General features: G+C 41.9%; 1 protein-coding gene across 6 annotated transcripts in view; it reads right to left on the bottom strand.

Annotated features, from left to right (window-relative positions):
• atg13 (ATG13 autophagy related 13 homolog (S. cerevisiae)) overlaps window positions 1-22,639 on the bottom strand; it is a 132,122-nt gene that overhangs the window by 103,354 nt on the left and 6,129 nt on the right. For 5 of the 6 annotated variants that reach the window (XM_063062192.1, XM_063062195.1, XM_063062193.1 and 2 more), the window contains exon 2: window positions 2,614-2,694. The exons of the other annotated variant lie outside the window; for it this stretch is intronic. In XM_063062192.1, coding sequence (XP_062918262.1) covers window positions 2,614-2,682 — 69 coding nt within the window. In that variant the 5' untranslated portion in view covers window positions 2,683-2,694. The remainder of the gene's footprint in view (window positions 1-2,613; window positions 2,695-22,639) is intronic. 6 annotated transcript variants of the gene reach the window in all.

The raw sequence follows: 22,639 nt of genomic DNA on the forward strand, positions 1-22,639 counted from the left end.
GAAATTCAAGCAACATACATCAAAGTTGCTGGTGAACGCAGCAGGCCAAGCAGCATCTATAGGAAGAGGCGCAGTCGACGTTTCAGGCCGAGACCCTTCGTCCTGACTAGTCCTGACGAAGGGTCTCGGCCTGAAACGTCGACTGCGCCTCTTCCTATAGATGCTGCTTGGCCTGCTGCGTTCACCAGCAACTTTGATGTATGTTACTCCATTACATCTTCTTTTTATTTCAGATATAGTTCGGCTACTGTTAGAGCCCGTTATCTACATTCTAGTGTTGTGCTTTCGGGCTGATCAGGCGATCTGGCGCTTCGCTGCCTCAGAGAGTGTTCTACGAGGCTGGGAGCAAAGCCTGCGGCAAGGAGGCGGGTCCTGGGCCCATGATCAACTCAATCTCTTAAGAAGTGCCCAGGAAGACTGAAATCATTGAAGTGAGTGCACAAGGCAAGCAAGTGTTCAGCGCAAACTACAAGCCTCTCACTCGCTGCTGCCGGAGAAGGTATCTGCATGTGGTAGTCTCTCACACTTGCTGCTCCAAAGGGAAGGTCCCTGAATTTGTGTGATCTCTATCCCTCAATGCTGTGAAATGATGGGGCCAAAGCAAGGTTTAATCAACTCAAACTATAGATTTGGACTCTAATTCAGGTTTATGATGTGTTCTAGTTTCTAGTTCTGGTCACTCTTTTTTGTTACTACTTTTGACGGATTTTTGAATCAGGCTGGCCTGCAGATAATGAACACTGGGCTCAACTGCACTGAAACATGCCTTTTGATTTTGAGTTTTATATTCTGTATTCTTGCTTATTTTTTTTGTTGCTGTTTGCAAGACTTTTTTTGCGCATGGAAAGGGTTCAGGGGTTGTTATGCTTTTCTTTGAACGGGTTGGTTCCATGCTCTTCTTTGTTTTGTGACTGTCTGTGTGGAAGGCAAATCTCAAGGTTGTATATACTGCATACATACTTTGAATTACAGGAAGGATATGGAGACTATATAAAGGGTGCAGCTGGATTAGAGGGTATGAGCTATAAGGAAAAGTTTGACACACTTGGATTGTTCTCTAGTGCCAGAGGCTGAGGGAGACCGGTTTCTAAAAATAAGGCCAACATAGGGTGGACAGTTAGATTCTTTTAACCTGGGTGGAAATGTCCAGAGTACATGCTTGCTCTTAAAAGTTAGAAGGGGAGAGTTTTTTTTTTAATAAAGTGGAGTGGTAATCTCTGGAATAGTTAACCACTAATAGTAGTAGAAGTAAGGAGTTTGGATTTTAAGAGGCTTTTATAAAGATAAAGGAACAATGAAGGGAATGGAAGGATACAGAAGATGCACAGGAGAAGGACTTTTACTATATATTGGCCCTCAAGATTGGCATTTCCAGGTCAGAAATGTTCACTTTTTGCAGGGTGTAGTATGACCTATTAAGCATTTGTAGCATTTTGTTTTCCTTTGGGTTTCCAGCATCTACAGTGCATTTGCTTTGTTTTCCATTCTGTTCAATGTAAATCATTTTGGGATATCCTGACTGTGTAAAAGTTCACCATTTTAAAGCAAGTCTTTCCCTCATTACAAATCCATAACATGCAATATAAAGTAGGCATATGCTCAAGAATGCAACTTTGAAGTAGATATGAAAAATAAGGATATGCTAGAAAAAGACCGGTGACAGATTTTACGAGAATATTGCGACGCTTTATTTAATGTAGCTAGGAAGTTAAGTCTTTACTACCCAAATTCAAAGCTGCAGTCAATGTTTTCTTTGTTTGATTCAATGTGCAGGCTAAATACAAATCTTGTTTCAACTGAAAATTATCACATCTCTTCACATTAATTGGTAATACAGTGGATTCCAGTTAATAGGGGAGCCGTTTATTTAGGACAACTCTTAAAGAACAAAAACAAGTCGAGAAAATAGCCGGGGTTACTTCACTTACTTAGGACACTTTCCACTTAATTAGAACAGGAAACTGTTGCCAACTAGTTTGTAACCAGCGTCAGTTGTATGTATTTGAATGGCCATTAGACACTACACCATGATTTGAGTGAACAGTTTTTAAGTAGCATCAATTGCATGTGTTTGTCTTCAAAAAGCAGCTAATTTTGTCAATGATAGTTGGTGGGAAGTAAGCAGTAAAACAATCCAGAGCTGTTTTGCTCACTGTGGTTTCAAATATTCAGGTTTGGAGATGCCAGAAATGATTTCACTACTTCAGTAAGTTAAGCACTACGAAGAATTTGAAGGTATTGCCAATCAGCTTGAATGACAGAATTAAAATTAAAATGAAGACCTGGAGGATGCAATTGTCAACAGCATTGTATAAAGGCAGTCAATTACGTGCACTGGGTGCCGATTTTGTTCATTTACAGTCAAAAGAATGTGACACGGATGAATTCTTCCATCAATACGTACTACAGCTTTATAATACTGTAGTGGTATTGGTATTGTTCCAATTTGTTCTGTATTTCATTTAAATATATAATTACTCAGTGTGTCTTTTTTATATCTTTTTAACTATTTCCGTGAAACTTTGGCTAATTTAAGCAGCTTCTTAATTGAGCCAAAATGTACTGGACCAGATGTGACACAATTAACCAGAATCCACTGTACTTTATTTGTACCTTCAGGGCAAAGAATTTGATAAACTTATCCAGGTCCTTTTTATCCTGAGGACTCAGTTCACCATCCATGGTGGGAAAAACCTGTAGATAAGGCAGAAAATAAAAAAAACAATTTATAATTATTAGAGTATAAAGACGGAGTTCGATAAAAACAGCATGTTTCCATTAGCCAACATTTAGTGCTTTAGCTTTTTTTTCCATTCTGTTGGATGTAAATCTTAAACTTCAGTGCTCCACATTATCACTTCTCTAACTTTGCTCTCCGGTAATCCAGGAACTAGAGTGTATTTTTGCAAAGTCGTAACGATCTTCACAACACATGTGATATACAGATATTTTATGAGACAATCATACAGAGGCAACAATATGCAAGTAATATTGATGCTTGTGGACTTTACAGACACAAGTTAGTGGAAATTTTCCTTATTGAAGAAAACTTAACATGCAGGAAATTCAGTTGACCTTGCCCTGCCTCGATCTGCCAATATGCACTTTTTTTTTTGCCTTAACTTTTAAAGTGGTACTTTCAGAATTCTGAGATCTTCTTCCAATTTTTTTTTTTGCCTGAGCTTCACAAGATAAAATTTTACCCTTCGGTAAAGATTTTTAAGTGTAACATTTTCACGTGGGTACATGAAGAACATGGTGGTTTGTCAGACAAACCCAACTGGTTTTAGCCATACTTTCAAGTTCAGATATAGATAACAGTCTTTGAACACAAGGGAAATTCAAGTTGCAGTTGCATGCTCAGCTGACCATACTGACTCAATTTCAAAAACACTGCTGGATTTTACTTACATTCATTATTTCTAAGATGGTATTATTCCATTCTCATGGAAAGGAACTGTGATGTCTGCTACATATCAGGTTTGAATTGCACAGCACAGAAATTAACCCTTTTAGCCCACATTGTCCACTCTAATCTACACCAATGCCATTTGCCTGCATTCGGGCCCATATTCCTATAAGTTTTTCGATCAAGGTACCTGTGCACATTTCTTTTAACTGTTGTATATTTCCCAATACCACCTTGGGCAACTTGATTCAGATCTGTCTGTCTGTCTAGGTACCATATCCGATGTGGACATGGGTAACCATGGTTTTCCATATAGATCTATCCCTCGTTCTTTGGATGTCTTCCATTTCCTCCTGGGTATGAGGATAAACTACATCCAGCTGTGGAGCATTTGCTTTGGGTAATGAGGTTACCATTAACTACAGCTACCTCCAGGTCACCCATAGGCAAGGTGTAGCACCTGTTAGCCTCCCTACTTGGATTATAGTGAAGCCACAGAAGGCAGGTGGTGGATGAAGCAGATGGCAAGTTGAGAGTAACATAATCAATGGTTCTTGCTTCTCAGATGCTGAGCAGTAGATCCTTTTAATAGGACAATGGTCAGGGTCACCAGTCTTGTAAAGACACTGCATCGGAAGCAAGCAAGGAGAAGGTACTTCTTGTATTTTATCCCTAGTTTAACCATGGTTGTTTCCGATAACCACATTACCGCTACCTGTCTGCATGTAATTTTCCAAAACATTTTGGGTCTCTGCTTTTTAAAAATTCTAATGGCATCTTCAGCACTGAAACTATATTCAACTTTAAGCTGCAGAAAGAACAACAAATTTTCGATATTCTTCCCACCACAGTTTGAGCAGCACATGCATTGCTTAAGTGTATATTGACTGAGTGGTCTAAATTGTAATGTTAAGGACTAGAATGCTAATTGTGTAAGTATACTTCCTAGCCTACAAAAACCATAAATAGCAAATTACAGCAAGTCTACATAAATATCAACATTAAGGAGGTGTCAAATTAAACCAAACAAATTAAAGATCAAAGTCCGGCAGTATTCTGTTTACAATGGTATGCAAGTTGACCCAGAGAACATGACAGACAAATTAAGCTTATGTGGAAGATTTAACACCAGGAATTTCTGAGGGACTCCTGATAACTGTAGTTGGCATTAAAGAGGATAAATGAACAAATGAAGAATTCTGTCTTCAATTGACCCTGCTGAACAAACACTTAATCCTCAATTGTTGCTCGACCCACTTTATTAAATAGTCAAAAACAAAATTAAACTTCATGTAAATTGCACAAAAGTCTTGCAGCATCCTGTTATTCCCTACTTGTATGATCCAATTACCTTTTTTTGAGGATATAATGTACAAATTTTAAGTTGCAAGTATTATCCATTCCTGAAACATCCTCACTGATATTATTTGGATTGTCCAAAACTCAGTGGCCAGGAAATAGTTGTGCATATTCACCTGTCCAATTTCCAGCAAAGCCACATTTCAAAACCTCTTAGATATGCTGGTGACAGAGGTTATGTAAAAAAGGCACATCAATTTACATCATAGATTTTCTCTCAACTAAAACCTTAGCTATAATACAACCAAATGCAATACATTTCTTATATATAAAAAAAAGGAGGAAATTAGTTGTGGTGGAAGAAACAACTTATTTTCTGAACCTATTCAAATATGTCTGTTGGAATTAGGCATCTGTACAGGAAGTGAGGCCAAGTCTGAGGTCATGGATCAAATTGTTCACAAATCTCTGCCCCATGAATAATGACATTAGTTAGAGTGATTGTAAAGCCATTCCTATACTTTGGGAGAATTGCTGCTTTTATTTGCCTTTAATGTATCACCCAGATGTTTAGCTTGCTGACTAGTATATTGTTAAGTCATAGATTAACAGCTAGAATTTTTAGTGACTCTATTCACCATTAAACATCTGTATCTTTATGACTATAGCGCGTGGCCAAGCGGTTGGGGTGCTGGACTAGCGATCTGAAGGTCGTGAGTTCGAGCCCCAGCTGAGGCAGCGTGTTGTGTCCTTGAGCAAGGCACTTAACCACACACTGCTCCAGTCCACCTAGCTGAAAATGGGTTCCGGCAAAAATGCTGGGGGTTAACCTTGCAACAGACTGGCGTCCTATCTGGGGGGGGTGAGGGTGGGGGAGTCTCGAACTCTGTCGTCTCACGCCACGGAAACTGGCATCAGCACCGACCTGATGAGCCTATAAGGGTTGGGACAGACTTTAACTTTAATCTTTATGACTGAATGAAAAGAATGTGAAAATACTGAGGTAAAACAAAGCAGTGATCACTTTTATAAACTTGAAAAATACCCATTTATTCAATCAGAAAGCAAACTATTGATTAGAATTCAATATTGAGCACAATGTCAATTACCAGCTAGTAATATTAAAGGTTAACACAACTAAATGTTAAGTGATCAATTCTAAATGTAATTGTAAAATCTCCTGGTCCTGTTATTAAATACGGTACAACTTAATGTGTTCCAATTGTTCAGAAATCCTAATGATTCAGCATTTAACTCATAGGGTGATGCTTCCAGTGGTCCATTTAAAATCCCCAGAGCTCTGTTCCAAACACTTGTTTTAAATTTCACTGATTTTACGAAAAGGTGTAAGCAGAAGTTCAAACACTATTTGAGTGCCTTGTAATTGACCTCAGTTTTTAACCAGATACTGCAAAGTTCATTTCTAGCATATTGTATTTAAATTTGATAAGATATATTTAAAGGGCAAAGTTACAAGTAGAATTAATTGTCATGTGCCGAAGTAGTGAGATACAATGAAAAACTTGCAGCAGCATCACAAGTTTGCTGATAACCCCAGTGTTGCAGCCTGACTCAAAGGTGGTGGCAAATGACAAATAGCAGGGAGATTGAAAATTAGGCTGAGAGGTGCCATAACAACCACCTCTCATCAATGTCAGTAAGACCAAGGAGATGATTATTGACTTCAGGAGGAGGAAACTGGGGGTCCATGAGCCAATCCTCATCAGGGGAGCAGAGGTGGAGAAGGTCATAAACTTTAAATTCCTCAGTGGTATCAGTTCAGAGGATCTGTCCTGGGTCTAGCACACAAGTACCATTACGAAGAAAGCACGACAGCGCCTCTATTTTTTAAGAAATTTGCAAAGATTTGGCATGGCGTCCGAAACTCTGACAAGCTTTCATTGATGTGGAGAGGATATTGACTAGTTACATCACAGCCTGGTATGGAATCACCAACGCCCTTGTATAGAAACGTCTACAAAAGGTAGTAAATATAGCCCAGCCTATCACAGGTAAAGCAGTCTCCACTGCTGTGCATCATCTACACAGAATGCTGTCTCAGGAAAGCAGCATTCATCATCAAGGACCTGCCCATCCAAGCCATGATCTCTTCTCGCTGTTGCCATTGGAAAGAGGGTACAGGACCCACACCACCAAGTTCAGGAAGTTATTACTAATCAACCATTAGACTCTTGAACCACAGGGGATAACTTTATTCACCCATCACAGAACTGTTTTCACAAACTACTCACTCAACTTTCAAGTACTCTACATCTCATGTTCTCGATATTTATTGCTTATATTTTCATCATTATTATTTTTTATTTTCTTTTTGTATTTGCACAGGTTATTGTCTTTTTCACATTGGTTGTTTGTTCATCCTTTTGCATGCGGTTTTTCATTGATTCTGTTGTGTTTCTTTTACTTATTGTGAATGACCATAAGAAAATGAATCTCAGGGTTGTATATGGTGACATGTAAATACTTGATAATAAAGTTACTTCGAACTTGAGTTCAGACAACACAATTTAGTTATACAAAACAGTAAAGCGGAAAACTAAATGTACACCAAATACACCACAGAAGCAGCATGTTACAGAAATAAATAAATTCAATTTCTGTTTACTTCTCTGCACATCTTCTCCAAGTACATACAGTCTCCATTACCTTTAAAGTTGCTACTGAATATGGTTCTACCATGCTTTCCAATGCCTTGCTCCAATGTGCTTGGTAAACCATATGGGGAGGACACTAACAGTCTTACTGACTGCATGACTGGCTACATCAACTTCTGTGTGGACAACACTGTAATACCATCAAGGACTGTTCACTGCTTTTCTAACAACAAACCATGGGTCACCAGTGATCCAAAGGCTCTTTTCAACAACAAAAAAGAGAACCTTTAGACCAGGAGACAGGAAGGAACTGAAACCTGCAGAGGGACCTAAAGGAGAAAACCAAGGTGGCTAAAGAGGAATACAGGAGGAGCTGGAGAACAAGGTTGGGCAGAATAGCACATGGGAGGTGTGGAGAGGCAAGAAGAATATCACTGGCTTCAATCAGTCAAGGCATAGACCCTTTAAATGTGGCCATAAATGGGCTAATAAGTTAAACCAATTCTTCAGTAGGTTTGACAATTACCCTCCCCTCAGCACACCAGTCCAGGTGCCACGGCACCCAATGCCCCCTCAGCACAAATGCCTCCCCTCCTTCCTCTTACCCCCTCCAGTTCAACACGTGGATGAACAACAAAGGCCACTACCACTGTCTACATCCCCCTACTTGCCCTGCACCTACCATCCAGACCTCCACGTACCGACTACTATCGTCCTGATCTTCACCTCTCCAGCCCCCACCTTCCACCAACTCCCCTGTCATCATGGACTCACCTTCACTACTAAGCAAATGAGAAGGGGTCTGGGGAAACTCAAAAATGGCAAAGCACTGGGACCAGATGGTGTGAACCCCAAGGTCCTGAAGGAGTGTGCTGACCAGCTGTGTGGAGTTCTCCAGCACATTTTTAATCTGAGTCTTAGCATGGAAAGGGTCCCGACTATGGAAAATTGTGATCTCATTACTCAAGGAAGGCCAAATGTAAGTCTTGAATAACTATCGTTCAGTGGCCCTCACCTCACACATCATGAAGAGCCTAGAGAGGCTGGTCTTGGCTCACCTCCGACCCCTGGTCAAATCAGCTCTCAATCCCTTGCAGTTTCTCTATTGGAGTCGCCGATACTATCATCTACCCGCAGAACAAAGTCTACTCCCATTTGGATAAGGAGGGCAGCACCGTGAGGATGACGTTTTTTTGATTTCTCAAGTGCCTTCAATACGTACAGCCCTCATTACTGGGGGAAAAACTCCATTCAATGCAGGCTGGCACTTCCATTGTATGCTGGATAATGGATGAACTGACTGCAGACTACAATTTGTGTGGCTTCAGAACTGTATGTTAGACATGGCTATAAGCAGCACTGGAGCCCCACAGGGGACTGTATTGACTCCCTTCCTCTTTAGCCTGTGTACCTCAGAGTTTAGATACAACACTAAGTCATGTCATCTGCAGAAATTCTCTGATGACTCTGCAATAGTTGGGTGTAGAAAGGGAGGATGGTAGGACTAACACAGGGCCCTGGTGGAGGACTTTGTTAAATGGTGCAAGCTGAATTATCTACAGCTCAATATCAGTAAGACAAAGCAGAAGGTGATGGACTTTTGGAAGACTAATCCCTGTTAGTATTGATGGTGAGGATGTGGTGAGGACCTAGAATTACCTGGGAGTGCACCTGGATGACAGACTTGAGTGCAGCACCAACACAGAGGCTGTGTACAAAAAGGGCCTGAGTTGCCTCTACTTCCTGAGGAGACTGAGGTCCTTTCCAGTATGCAGGCCTCTCTTCACATTTTCTAACAGTCTGTTGTCATCAGTACAATTTCCATGCAGTGGTGTGCTGGGGCAATGGGACCAACATGGGTGATGTCAATAGGCTTAATAAACTGATTAGAAAGGCTGGCTGTTATAGGAGTCAAATTGAACACATTGGAGGCTGTGATAGAACAAAGGACCCCATGGAGAATCCTGGCAATTCTGCAACACATCTCTCACCCTCCGCATGCCTCCTTGGCTGAACAGAGAAGCACTTTTAGTAATAGGCTAAGACAACTACACTGCTCCAAAGAACACTATACGAGGTCATTCTTACCTTTGGCCATCAGGCTCTATAATGAGTCAATCTATTGCTGGGGAAGTGAAGACCCCCTCCTGTTAGACTGAGGTAACTTATTTTTTATTCTTTCAACTTCTTTTCTAATACTTACATATCTGTACACTTGTAATGCTACTGTGACACTCTAATTTCCTTTGGGATCAATGAAGTATTTATCAATCTACCTACCTGCTTTAGATAGTCCAGGTCTCCAAAGCATTCAGAAGGATAGAGCTAGTTACTCAGGAGAAAATAAATCTGTTCAACATAACCAGAGGCTGTGCCAATGCATTGAAGATTATGGTGAATTTCACCATTACAGAGTGCTCCTAAGATATGAGACATGGTACATGTTTTTCAGGGTCTCAGTGAAGACAGATTAGTAGAATACCTACAAGAGTACAAAGTGACAATAACTTGGAGCTCAGCATGTGCAAACAAATGATTAATTTCCACAACATAACTCAACTACCAATATTGGGGTGATTTTGGTTCTGAAGTGTGGTCATCGTGATTTGTGCAGCTTCCCATAAATTGCTAAGATTAGCTCCATTCCTATGGAATATGTTGGAGTGAATAGGATTTTATGCCAAGAGTGATAGAAAGAAATGTTGGGCAATGACATTTCAGTGAGATTGATTCTTTCTGAACCAGCTGGTTATGATCACGACTTTGCAAGCTTTCAATTAATCATTTGTTTACACATGCTGAGCTCCAAGCTATTGTTGCTTTGTACTCTTGTAGGTATCCGACTAATCTGTGTTTACTTTAGACCTGTGGCTCCAACAATGAGATTCTGAAAAACATGAACCACATGTCATATCTTGGGAGCACATTCCAGGGTGTCACCATCTCAGAGGACCTGGACCCATCATATAAACTTAATTGCAAAGAAAGCACAACAGCGTCTCTACTTCCTCAGAAGGCTGCAGAGATTTGGCATGTCATCAAAAACCCTGGCAAACTTTTATAGATGAGTGGTGGAAAGTGTGCTGACCAGCTGCATTACAGCCTGGTATGGGAACACCAATGCCTTTGAAAATCTTACGTAGTGGAATCAGCCCAGTACATCACAGGTAAAACCCTCCCAACCACTGAACACATCTACATGAAATGTTGCCATAGAAAAGCAGCATCCATCAAAGATCCTCACAACCCAGGCCATGCTCTTTTCTCACTGCTGCCATCAGATAGAAGGAACAAGTGCCTCAAGGCTCACACTACCAGTTTCAAAAACAGTTACTAGCCCTCAACCATCAGGCACTTGAACAAAAGGGGATAAATACACTCATTCTACTTCTGATATTCCCACAACTGTTGGTCTCACTTTAAGGACTCTTTATCTTGTTATTTCATGCTCGTGACAGGTGTCCCCCACTTTTTGAAGGTTCGCTTTACGAAACCTCACTGTTATGAAAGACCTACATTAGTTCCTTGTTTTCGCTTTCAGAAGGTGTTTTCACTGTTACGAAAAAAAATCAGCACACGATAAAAGGCAGCGCACGCCCCAAGCAGCCGCTCTCCCCCGGATTCGGAACTGCATTCTAGCCAGCATTGCTTAAACATGTGCCTGTGAGCAGCCGTTTGCAAGATGAGTTCTAATGTATCGAAAAAGCCTAAAAGAGCTCGTAAGGGTGTTACACTTAGCGTAAAACTAGACATAATTAAGCGTTTCGATCATGGTGAATGGAGTAAGGACAAAGTGAGTTTGGCTTGTGGAAGCTGACGTACATGATGTTGAAGAGGTTTTGGCATCCCATGACCAAGAACTGACAGATGAAGAGCTGATGCAATTGGAAGAAGGAAGGATAACAATCGAAACCGAATGCAGTAGCGAACTGAACGTGAAGCAACTGCGTGAGATTTTCGCTGCAATGATAAAATACGACTTTAATTTTGAAAGGGTACGTAGGTTTAGGGGATATTTGCAAGGTGGTTTGAGTCCTTACAAAGAATTGTATGATACAAAAATGCGCGAGGCTTAGCAGTCAAGCAAGCCTTCCACATCAGCCACAGCAGACGACGAACCTCGACCTTCGACATCGAGGCGGGCAGTCATAGGACAAGATGAGCTGCCTGCTCTAATGGAAACAGATGACGAGATGACACCCCAGTGTCCCACCACCCCAACACCCAGGCTGTAGACAGATACCGATTTGCAGAGAATGCAGCGGTAGCCGGGCGGCACACAGCACATCTTTAAGAAAAAAGCCGAAATAAACATGCTAATTAATTAGGTGCCACCTGACACATAATTGTCGGCCCAGATCAGAGACGATGCAATTGGAAATCGGCACTGATCGGGGCCGACAATTATGTGCCGAGCGGCACCTAATTAATTAGCATGTATATTTCGGCTTTTTTCTTAAAGATGTGCTGTGTACCTCCCATCTACCCCTGTACCCCTGCATGATTCACGGCAATGTATCGGTCAGCGGCCTGGAGGGTGGGGGCCACTGCACCACCCAACCTGCAACGACTCAGCCTAACACACCATCATCAGTGTGCTCAGCGCTTTCCCAATTCCGGTGAGTAATACGACACTGTACATACATTATTTCTACTTTATATAGGCTGTGTATTTTTACGTGTTATTTGGTATGATTTGGCAGCTTCATAGCTTAAAGGTTACTGGAGAGCGCTTGCGTTGTGTTTTTGCCGAGAGCGCTTGCGTGAGATTTTCGCTACGGAGAACCGTGCAGTAATGATTGTAGAAACATATTTCTACTTTATATAGGCTGTGTATTTATCATATCATTCCTGCTTTTACTATATGTTACTGTTACTGTCTACAAGAAGGGTCAGAGCCGTCTCTATTTCCTGAGGAGACTGAGGTCCTTTAACATCTGCTGGACGATACTGAGGATGTTCTACAAGCCTGTGGTGGCCAGTGTGATCATGCTTGCTGTTGTGTGCTGGGGCAGCAGGCTGAGGGTAGCAGACACCAACAGAATCAACAAACTCATTCGTAAGGCCAGTGATGTTTTGGGGATGGAACTGGACTCTCTGACGGTGGTGTCTGAAAAGAGGATGCTGTCCAAATTGCATGCCATCTTGGACAATGTCTCCCATCCACTAGATAATGTACTGGTTGGGCACAGGAGTACATTCAGCCAGAGACTCATTCCACCGAGATGCAACACAGAGCGTCGTAGGAAGTCATTCCTGCCTGTGGCCATCAAACTTTACAACTCCTCCCTTGGAGGGTCAGACACCCTGAGCCAATAGGCTGGTCCTGGACTTATTTCCTGGCATAATTTACATATTACTATTTAACTATTTATGGTTTTATTACTATTTAATTATTTATGGTGCAACTGTAACGAAAACCAATTTCCCCCGGGATCAATAAAGTATGACCATGACTATTATTTTAGGTTTTATGTGTTATTGGCATGATTTGGTAGGTTATTTTTGGGTCTGCGAACGCTCACAATATTTTGCCATATAAGTAAATGGTAATTGCTTCTTCGCTTTATGACATTTTGGCTTACGAACCATTTCATAGGAATGCTCTACCTTCGGATGGCGGGGAAAACCTGTATTTATTGCTATTTATTTATATCTGCATTTGCACAATTTGTTGTCCATTGATCCTGTTTAGTTACCGTTCTATAGACTTGCTAAGTATGCCTGAAGAAAAAGAATCTCAGGATTGTATGTGGTGACATGTATATACTCTGATAATAAATTTTACTCTGAACTTTGATGTTTTCATGAAGCAAGTGCAAGATGGAGGTAAATTTCTATGCAGCTAAATTTGACATGTTTCATATTCCCTCCTAGACACTAGAATCAAAGACACTAAAAGTCTGTAGTAGTTGGTACTGCTCCCTGCATTTTTTTCCTAAGGTTTTGTACCTAGTAATAGACAGGATTTATGAAGTGATTCTGGGAATGGTCCATCAACTGGTGATGGCTTGAGAAAGATCCTGCCAATGACTTTTCCTGAATGTAATTACCAGAGTCAGAAGTGTTGCCTTTCATGAATATGGTCAAGATTACCAATACAAGACCTATAGCTTCTCCTCTTACATGTTTTCACAATAAGACTGTGGTTTGTTTGAAGTGTTTCACTGCTGAGGAGGATGATCTACTGGGATATTAGTTGAGCCTTTGAGGTCTTTTTGTTCATTAATGCTCCTTAGCACTATACCATTTACTGTATATGTCTTATTCCTAGTTGATTTCCCAAAAATACAGAACCTCATACTTGACAGAATTAAATTTCAACTGCTAATGCTCTGCCTAATTTTCCATTTATCTGCTGTTGTAGCCTTGGACAATCTTCATCACCATCCACAGTAACACTAACTTTTGTACTATATATAGACTTGCTAATTATATCTCCACCTTCAGCGAGCACTGAGAGGGTCATGCTTTTTGACTTCTCCAGTGCATTCAACACCATCCGCCCTGCTCTGCTGGGGGAGAAGCTGACAGCGATGCAGGTGGATGCTTCCCTGTCATGGATTCTTGATTACCTGACTGGCAGACCACAGTACGTGTGCTTGCAACACTGTGTGTCCGACAGAGTGATCAGCAGCACTGGGGCTCCACAGGGGACTGTTTTGTCTCCCTTGCTCTTCACCATTTACACCTCGGACTTCAACTACTGCACAGAGTCTTGTCATCTTCAGAAGTTTTCTGATGACTCTGCCATAGTTCGATGCATCAGCAAGGGAGATGAGGCTGAGTACAGGGCTACGATAGGAAACTTTGTCACATGGTGCGAGCAGCATTATCTGCAGCTTAATGTGAAAAAGACTAAGGTGCTAGTGGTAGACCTGAGGACAGCTAAAGTACCAGTGACCCCTGTTTCCATCCAGTGGGTCAGTGTGGACATGGTGGAGGATTACAAATACCTGCGGATACGAATTGACAATAAACTGGACTGGTCAAAGAACACTGAGGCTGTCTACAAGAAGGGTCAGAGCCGTCTCTATTTCCTGAGGAGACTGAGGTCCTCTAACATCTGCCGGACGACACTGAGGATGTTCTACGGGTCTGTGGTGGCCAGTGTTATCATGTTTGCTGTTGTGTGCTGAGGCAGTAGGCTGAGGGTAGCAGACACCAACAGAATCAACAAACTCATTCGTAAGGCCAGTGATGTTTTGGGGATGGAACTGGAATCTCTGATGGTGGTGTCTGAAAAGAGGATGCTGTCCAAGTTGCATGCCATCTTGGACAATGTCTCCCATCCACTACATAATGTACTGGGTGGGCACAGGAGTACATTCAGCCAGAGACTCATCCCACCAAGATGCAACACAGAGCATCATAGGAAGTCATTCCTGCCTATGGCCATCAAACTTTACAACTCCTCCCTTGGAGGGTCAGACACCCTGAGCCAATAGGCTCCTGAACTTAAGTCCTGGACTTATTTCCTGGCACAATTTACATATTTACATATTACTATTTACCTATTTATGGATTTATTACTATTTATTATTTATGGTGCAACTGTAATGAAAACCAATTTCCCCCGGGATCAATAAAGTATGACTATGACTACATCCAACATATTAATTGGTCCCAACACTGAACCATGCAGTACAGTCACATTTGCGATCAGCAAAACATTCTTCCTACATCCTCACTGCCTTCCATCAGCAAACCAGTTTTCGATCCTGAAACCTTGCACCAAAGTGTCTTAACCTTTTGTGTAGATCTGTGTCTGAAACTTGGTGGAAGGGAATGTGGAGCAGGTATGCATCTGGAGCAGGGTACAGCCAGAATTGAAAGCTATAATCTACAAAATTGTCCATTATTAATACCATTATTTGAATCTGTATTATGTACAAACATTACAATTTTACTGCTCAGTAATATTCTGCACCTATTTTAATTTCTCGTAGTTGCATACCATGATGAAACCACAAGATACTTCCAGTTTTCTCCTTAATTCTGATATTAAGCAACAGATGAACTTTGAACAACATCTGTTTACAAGTCTTCCCTGGCTCTTTAAAACTACTGTCTTAATGCAAAGGAAAAGACCTGAATATGTAAATTAATGCTCCAAGATAAAGAGTGCTCCATTACCAAATATGGCAAAAGATGAGACTTTCCCAGTGGGTAAGACATGTTCTGATAAATCTTTGGTGAAAGTCACCTTGCAGAATAGTTAACACTCTGAGCTAATCTCTACTTTTAGGTAGCATGCATTGTTTATGGTTCTCTTTCACTTAGAGGTATATAATAAAATATTCCTGAAACTTCCAGGCCTGGGTTAATTTGTGGAAAGTTCCTTCCTGTTCTTGATAAACGTTTTGTAATAACCTCATAAAAAACACGAGTGGGGCCTTTCAGATCTTTCCAGCAGGCTTGAAATAGCACGAGATGCCACTTGCTTGGAGGTAAGAGTGAGAATTAAAACATGAGTGGGACCTTTTGCGATATCACTGTTTATTAAGCCTATAAATGCCTATAAAAAGTGATGTTAAGCAGAGTGGCCATTGGGAGCAGCCATTGATGGAGTGTGCTAGTATTAAGAGTGGGAAGCCGACGCTTTGGCTAAAGAGGATTTGGCAAGGAGAGGCAGAGGCTAAAGTAGGTTTCTGGTAAGTTTCTTTCTTTCTTTGTCTATTTGTGCTTAGTTAGTGTAGTGAGAATGGGTCCAGGGTCAGCATTCTTCATATAGAGATAGAAATTTTGGGAGACTTCCAGTCTTGTTGATAACTACAACTGCATGGTGCATCCAGCTGCAGCTTCTTACAGACAGTATTAAGGAACTGGAGCTGCAGATGGATGGCCAGCAGATCATATAGGAATAGGAGGTGATAGATGAGAGCTAAAGGGAGGTAGTCACACCCAAGTTGCAGAAAACAGGTAGCTGGGTAACTGCAAGGAGAGGGAAAGGAAATAAAGCAGAGTACCTCTGGGGCTGTTCCACTCAATTACAGCCATACTGCTTCGGATGCGGTTGGGGGTGAATGACCTAGCGTGGAAAGCCGCAGAGACCAGGCCTTTGGCACTAAGTCTACCTCTGTGACTCTCAGAAGGGAAAGGGGAGAAGAGTAGTGCAGTGGTAATCTGGGGATTCAATAATTAGGGGAGCTGTTCTGTGGATGTGAGGGGTCTCCTGTTTGGTATGTAAAGGATGCCACAAGTGGGACTTCCCCGTAGTCAAACAATTTAATTCTTATTCCCATTCCTTTCACGATTTGTCGGTCCGCGGCCCCATCTTGTGCTAAGATAAGGCTCCCTCAGGACTGAGAAGCAACACCTTATATTCCATCTGGGTATCCTCAAAAGTGATGGCATGAATATTGATGTCTACTTGCAGTAAACAAATCCTCCCCCCACCCTGCCCAAAACCCCGCCCTTTCTCTAATCCCCACTCAGACCCATTTCCTCTTCTCACCTGCCTATTACTTCCCCCGAGTCCCCTCCTCCTTCCCTTGCTCCAATGGTCCACTCTCCTCTCCTACGAGATTCTTTTTTTCTCCGGCCCTTGTCTTTTCCCACACACCTGGCTTCACCAATCATCTCCCAGCTCACCTCCTTTCCCTCCCTCCACATTATAATTCTGGCAGCTTTGCCCTTTCTCCTCGGTCCTAATGAAGGGTCTCGGCCCGAAATGTCAACTGTTTATTCATTCCCATCAATGCTGCCTCACCTGCTGAGTTCCTCCAGCATTTTTTGTTGCCTCAGATTGGGCACACAGTATTCGTAGGGGGAGGTGAGCAGCCAGATGTCATGGTACATCTCAAGGATGAACTTTATGCACCAAATACATTTACATTTATTAGGAAATTGTTGTGGTATGTTGGTACATGCAACAAAACTACAACATTCACCAATTATACACAATAAAGAATTATACATATAAAAGTGGAGATATGAAATAGAATGTGAATAAATACAAGCATGCATTTATAATACAAACAAGAATAAGAAGTGCTTTGAAGTGTTCACAGTGTGGTGACTGATGTTGATATCAACAACATAGATAGGAAAAGGCTTGAGATCCTAAACAGAGAATGTAGGGAGCTAAGTAGGAAGCTGAAAAGCAGGATCTGATGGATAGCAATCTCCGGATCACTGCCTGTGCCATGTGCTAGAGAGGGCAAGAATACAATGATCTGGCGGATGAACGTGTGGCTGAAGAATTGATGCAGGAGGGAGTGTTTCAGATTTGTGGATTATTGGAATCGCTTCTAGGGAAGGTATGACCTATACAAAACAGATAGATTATGCTTGAATTTGAGGGGATCCAATATCCTTGCGGGCAGATTTGCTAGCGCTTTTGGGGAGGGTTTAAACTAGCTTGGCAGTGGAATGGGAACCAGAATGACAAGCCAGGGGATGGGGCTATGGATATACAGGTAGATCCTGAATGCAGAGATATCGTGAGGAAAGACATGCAGCTAATAATGCAAAATAAAGCAGCCATGATTGAATAGTTGAACAGACTCCATGGGTCGAATGGCCAAATTCTGCTCCTATGTCTTTTGGTCTAAAGTTCCGGTCCAGGATTTGGTCCAAATTCCAGGATGAGTTGATCGGTGTCTGTTTGGATGCAAGATGTATCAAGAACAGGGTGAACTTAAAGTATGGGTCAGTACATGGAACTATGATATTGTGGCTGTTACAGGAATGGCTGCTGGATGTTTTGAGGGTTTAGATGTTTCAAAAAGGCAGGGAGGGAGGGAGGGAGGTACAAAGTGGGGTAGTAGGATTGCTAACCTGAATAGTATCACAGCTGCAGAAAGGGAGGATGTCATGGAGGGATTATCTACTGAGCCAACGTTGGTGGAAGCTAGAAACAGGAAGGGAATTATCACTCTCTTGGGAGTATTCTATAGAATCCTGTTAGTAGAACACCCCCCCCCCCCAACCCCTATAGCAACAGAGAATGCAGAACAGATGGGGAGAGATTTTGGAAATGTATCAACTTCAACATGATCTTTATTTTGAGTTACATTGTGGAATCGGCCCTTTCGGCCCAGAGTCACACTGACCAGCAACCAAACTGTTTAACCCTAGCCTAATCACAGGACAATTTACAACGACCAATTAACCAGTATGTCTTGGAATTTTGGAGGAAACCAGAGCACCCAGAAGAAAGCCACGCATATGGGGATGACATACAAACTCCTTACAGAAGATGCCAGAATTGAACTCAAAGCTCAGACGTCCCGAGCTGTAAAAGCACCATGCTAACTGCTACACAACCAGGGCACCCCATTAATAAAGGCCTGAAGAAGGATCTCAGCCTGAAATGTTGACTGTTTATTCTTTTCCTTAGACACTGCTTGACCTGCTGCATTCCTCCAGCATTTTGTGTGTGTTGCATGATGCCCCATTAATTGGTACCTTCTTAGTGCCAAAGGTTGGATAGAGCAGGATTCGTTAGCTGCGATCAGAAAGGATTCCTGACAATATGAAGAGAAGCTGACCAGATGAGAGGTCATACTAGGCAATGATCCAGGTTAAGTGTCAGATCTCTCTGTGGGTGATCATCTTAGAGATAGTGACCGCAACTCCCTGCCTATTACCATTGCCATGGACAGGGATAGGACCAGACAGTATGAGAAAGTATTTAATTGATTGAGAGGGAATTTAGGCAGGAACTTGTGAGTATAAATTAGGAACAGATGTACTCAGAAATTCACAATGGAAATACAGACATTGTTCAGGGAGCACCTGCATGGAGTTCTGAATAGATTTCTCCCATTAAGGCAAGGAAAAGATGGTAGGGGGAAGGAATCATGGTTGACAAGAGATGTGGAACCTCCAGTTATGAGGAATAAAGAAGCCTGCTTAAGTTTTAGGAAGTAAGGATCAGAAAGGGCTCCAGATAGTTACAAGGTAGCCAGGATGAACAGAAGAATGGACTTGGGAGAGCTAGAAGGGGGCATGAGAAGGCCTTGGCAAGTAAGATTTAAAAAAAACAGAAGTAATAAGGTGTTAACACATGAGTCTGCTAAACATGATAAGAGTCATGGCATTACAAGAAAGATCGTAGCTTGGATTAAAAAAAATGGCTGACTGGCATAAAGTGGGAATAAAGGGGGCCTTTATAGGCTACCTGCCAGTGTCTAGTGGTATTTCACAGCGTTTGGTGTCATTATGTTAATGATTTGGTGATGAAATTGATGGCTTTATGGACAAGTTTGCAGGTGATAGGTGGTGGAACAGGTTGTGTCAAGGAAGCAGGAAATCTACATAAGGACTAAGATTGGGAGAGTGAGCAAAGAAGTGGCAGATGGAATATAGTGTAGGGACATGTATGGTGAAGCACTGTGGTAGAAGGAATAAAGACGTAGACAGGGAGAAAATCCAAAAATCAGAGATTTTAAAGGACTTGGGAGTCCTTATGCAGGATTCCATAAAAGGTTAACTTGCAGTTTGAGGTGGTGTTTGAGGCAAATGCAATATTAGCATTCATTCCATGAGGTCTAGGATAAAAGAGCAAGGATGTAATGCTGAGGTTTTATAAGGTATTGGACAGACTGCACATGCAGTATCGTGAGCAGTTTTGGGCCCCTTAAGAAAGGATGTACTGGCATTGGATGTTCATGGGAATGAAATAGTTAATGAATGAGGAACGTTTGATGGCGCTGGGCATGTACTCTGAGTTTAGAAGAATGAAAAGGAGATTTCATTGAAACCTAATGAACATGAAGAGGCCTAGACAGAATGGATATGGTGAGGATGATTTCTATGGTGGAATAGTCTGGAGCCAGAGGATATAGCCTCAGAATACAAAGATATCCCTTTAGACCACAGGTTATGAGGAATTTCTTCAGCCAGAGGGTGGTGAATCTGTGGAATTCATTGCCACAGATGGCTATGGAGGCTGTCATTAGGTACATTTAAAGCTGAAATTGATAGAGTCTTGATTGGCAAGGGTGGCAAGGCAGCAGAATGGGTGAGAGAGATAATCAGCCATGATGGAATGGCAGAGCAGACTTAATGGTCTGAATGGCCTAATTCTGTACCTAAGTCTTATGACCTTATGGTCTAAAACCCCAAGACATTCTATACATAAGTGAAGAATAGGAGGATGACCAGAAAGCGCAGTACTAATCAGGAATAGAAGAGGAAAATGTGCCTGGCGATAGAGGGGGTAGAGCAGTTCCTCAAAGCATAGTCTGATTAGGGATAGTCAGCATGGATTTATGAAGAGGAGGTGATGCCTCACAAGCCTCACTGAACTCTTTAAGGATATGACAAAGCACATTGAAGGTATTGTAGTGGATGTGATGATGTATGTGGATTTTAGTAAGGCATTTGATAAAGTTCCCCATGGTAGGCTCTGCCAAAAAGTCAAGAGGGATGGGATCCAGGGAAACTTGGCTGTGTGAATTCAGAATTGGCTTGCCCATTGAAGGCAGAGGGTGGTTGTAGATGAAGCATACTTCTGCCTGGAGGTCAGTGACCAGTGGCGTTCTACAGGGATTTGTTCTGGGACCTTTGTTCTTTGTGATTTATATAAACAACTTGTTTGAGGAAGCAGAAGTTTAGGTTAGTAAGTTTGTGGAAGGAACAATGCTACCACGCAAGTTAATATGGTTATGAAGAAAGCAAATGGTGTGATGGCCTTAATTAGACAGGAGATTGAATTGAAAAGCTGCAAGGTAATGTTGCAGCTCTACAAAACACTGGTTCAAACACAGTTGGAATATTGTGTTTAGTTCTGGTCACTTCATTAGAGGAAGGATGTGGAAAGTAGAGAGGGTGCAGAGGAGGATGATGCCTGGATTAAGAGAGCATGTCTTATGAGGAAAGTTGAGCAAGCTAGGGCTTTTCTCTATGGAGCAAAGGAGGATGAGAGGTGTCTTGATAGAGGTGTACAAGATAAGGGGCATATATGGAGTGGGTAAATATATTAACTTTTTCCCAGGGTGGGGATGATTTTCAGAGTGGTGGGTGAGTGGAATGCCTTGTCAGAAGTGTTGTAAAGGCAGATACAATTGAAACTCTTTAGATAGACATATGAATGATGGAAAAATTGAAGGCTCTATAGAAGGAAAGGGTTAGATTGATCTGACAGTAGATTAAAAGGTCAGCACAACATCCTGGGCTGAAGGGCTTGTGCTCAGCATTCCCTCTAATTTTTTTTTTTAAAAAACAGCTGTGCGGACCAACCATTACTCTGAGCAGGCATGTTTTTATATATAAATGCTGCCTGAAAAATGCACTGTACTTTAAAAGTTTAAATGTTAAGAAAATTCCAGCTGCACTGCAGTAAAGGTCATGTGCGCAGGAGCATTTGTTACTGTGAGGCCGCGCACTCATGCGGCTCAAAGGGAACATGACCTACCTGCTTGTGCTGTAATGTTCTAGATCACAGATAATGGAGCAGAAGTAGGTCATTTGGCCCATCGAATCTGCTCCAAAAAAAAAAGCAGACTCCACCATGAGCTAAACTATTCTCCCATCTACTTCCAATTTCCGGCTTTTTCCCCATATCCCTTGATACCCTGACTAATTAGATACCTATCAATCTCCTCCTTAAACACCCTCAATGATCGGGCCTCCACAGCTGTATGTGGCAACGAATTCCATAGGTCCATGACCCTCTGGCTAAAAAAACTCTCCTCATCGCTGTTTTAAATGGGTACCCTCTAATTCTAAGACTGTGGCCTCTTGTCCTGGACTCACCCACCAAGGGATACAGCCTTTCCACATCCACTCTGTCCAACCCTTTCAACATTCGAAATGTTTCTATGAGATCCCCTCTCATTCTTCTGTACTCTAATGAATACAGTCTAAGAGCCAACAAACACTCCTCATATGTTAGCCCCTGCATTCCAGGAATCATCCTTGTAAATCTTCCCTGAACTCTCTCCAACATCAGCACATCCCTTCTAAGATAGGGGGCCCAAAACTGCACACAGTATTCCAAATGAGGTCTCACCAGTGCCCCATAGAGCCTCATCAACACCTCCTTACTCTTATACACTATTCCTCTTGAAATGAATGCCAACATAGCAATCACTTTCCTTACTGCCAATCCAACCTGGTGGACAACCTTCAGGGTATCCTGCATGAGGACCCCCAAGTCCCTTTGCACTTCCGATTTTTGAATTTTCTCCCCATCTAAATAATAATCTGCCCGATTAATTCTTCTTCCAAAATGTACTACCGTACATTTCTCAACAATGTATCTCATCTGCCATTTCTTTGCCCACTCTCCTAAACTGACCAAGTCTCTCTTCAACCTTTCCGTTTCTTTAACACTTCCTGCTCCTCCAGCTACCTTGGTGTCATC

Source organism: Mobula hypostoma, chromosome 11 (assembly GCF_963921235.1).
Source record: "Mobula hypostoma chromosome 11, sMobHyp1.1, whole genome shotgun sequence".
Classification (NCBI taxonomy): domain Eukaryota; kingdom Metazoa; phylum Chordata; class Chondrichthyes; order Myliobatiformes; family Myliobatidae; genus Mobula; species Mobula hypostoma.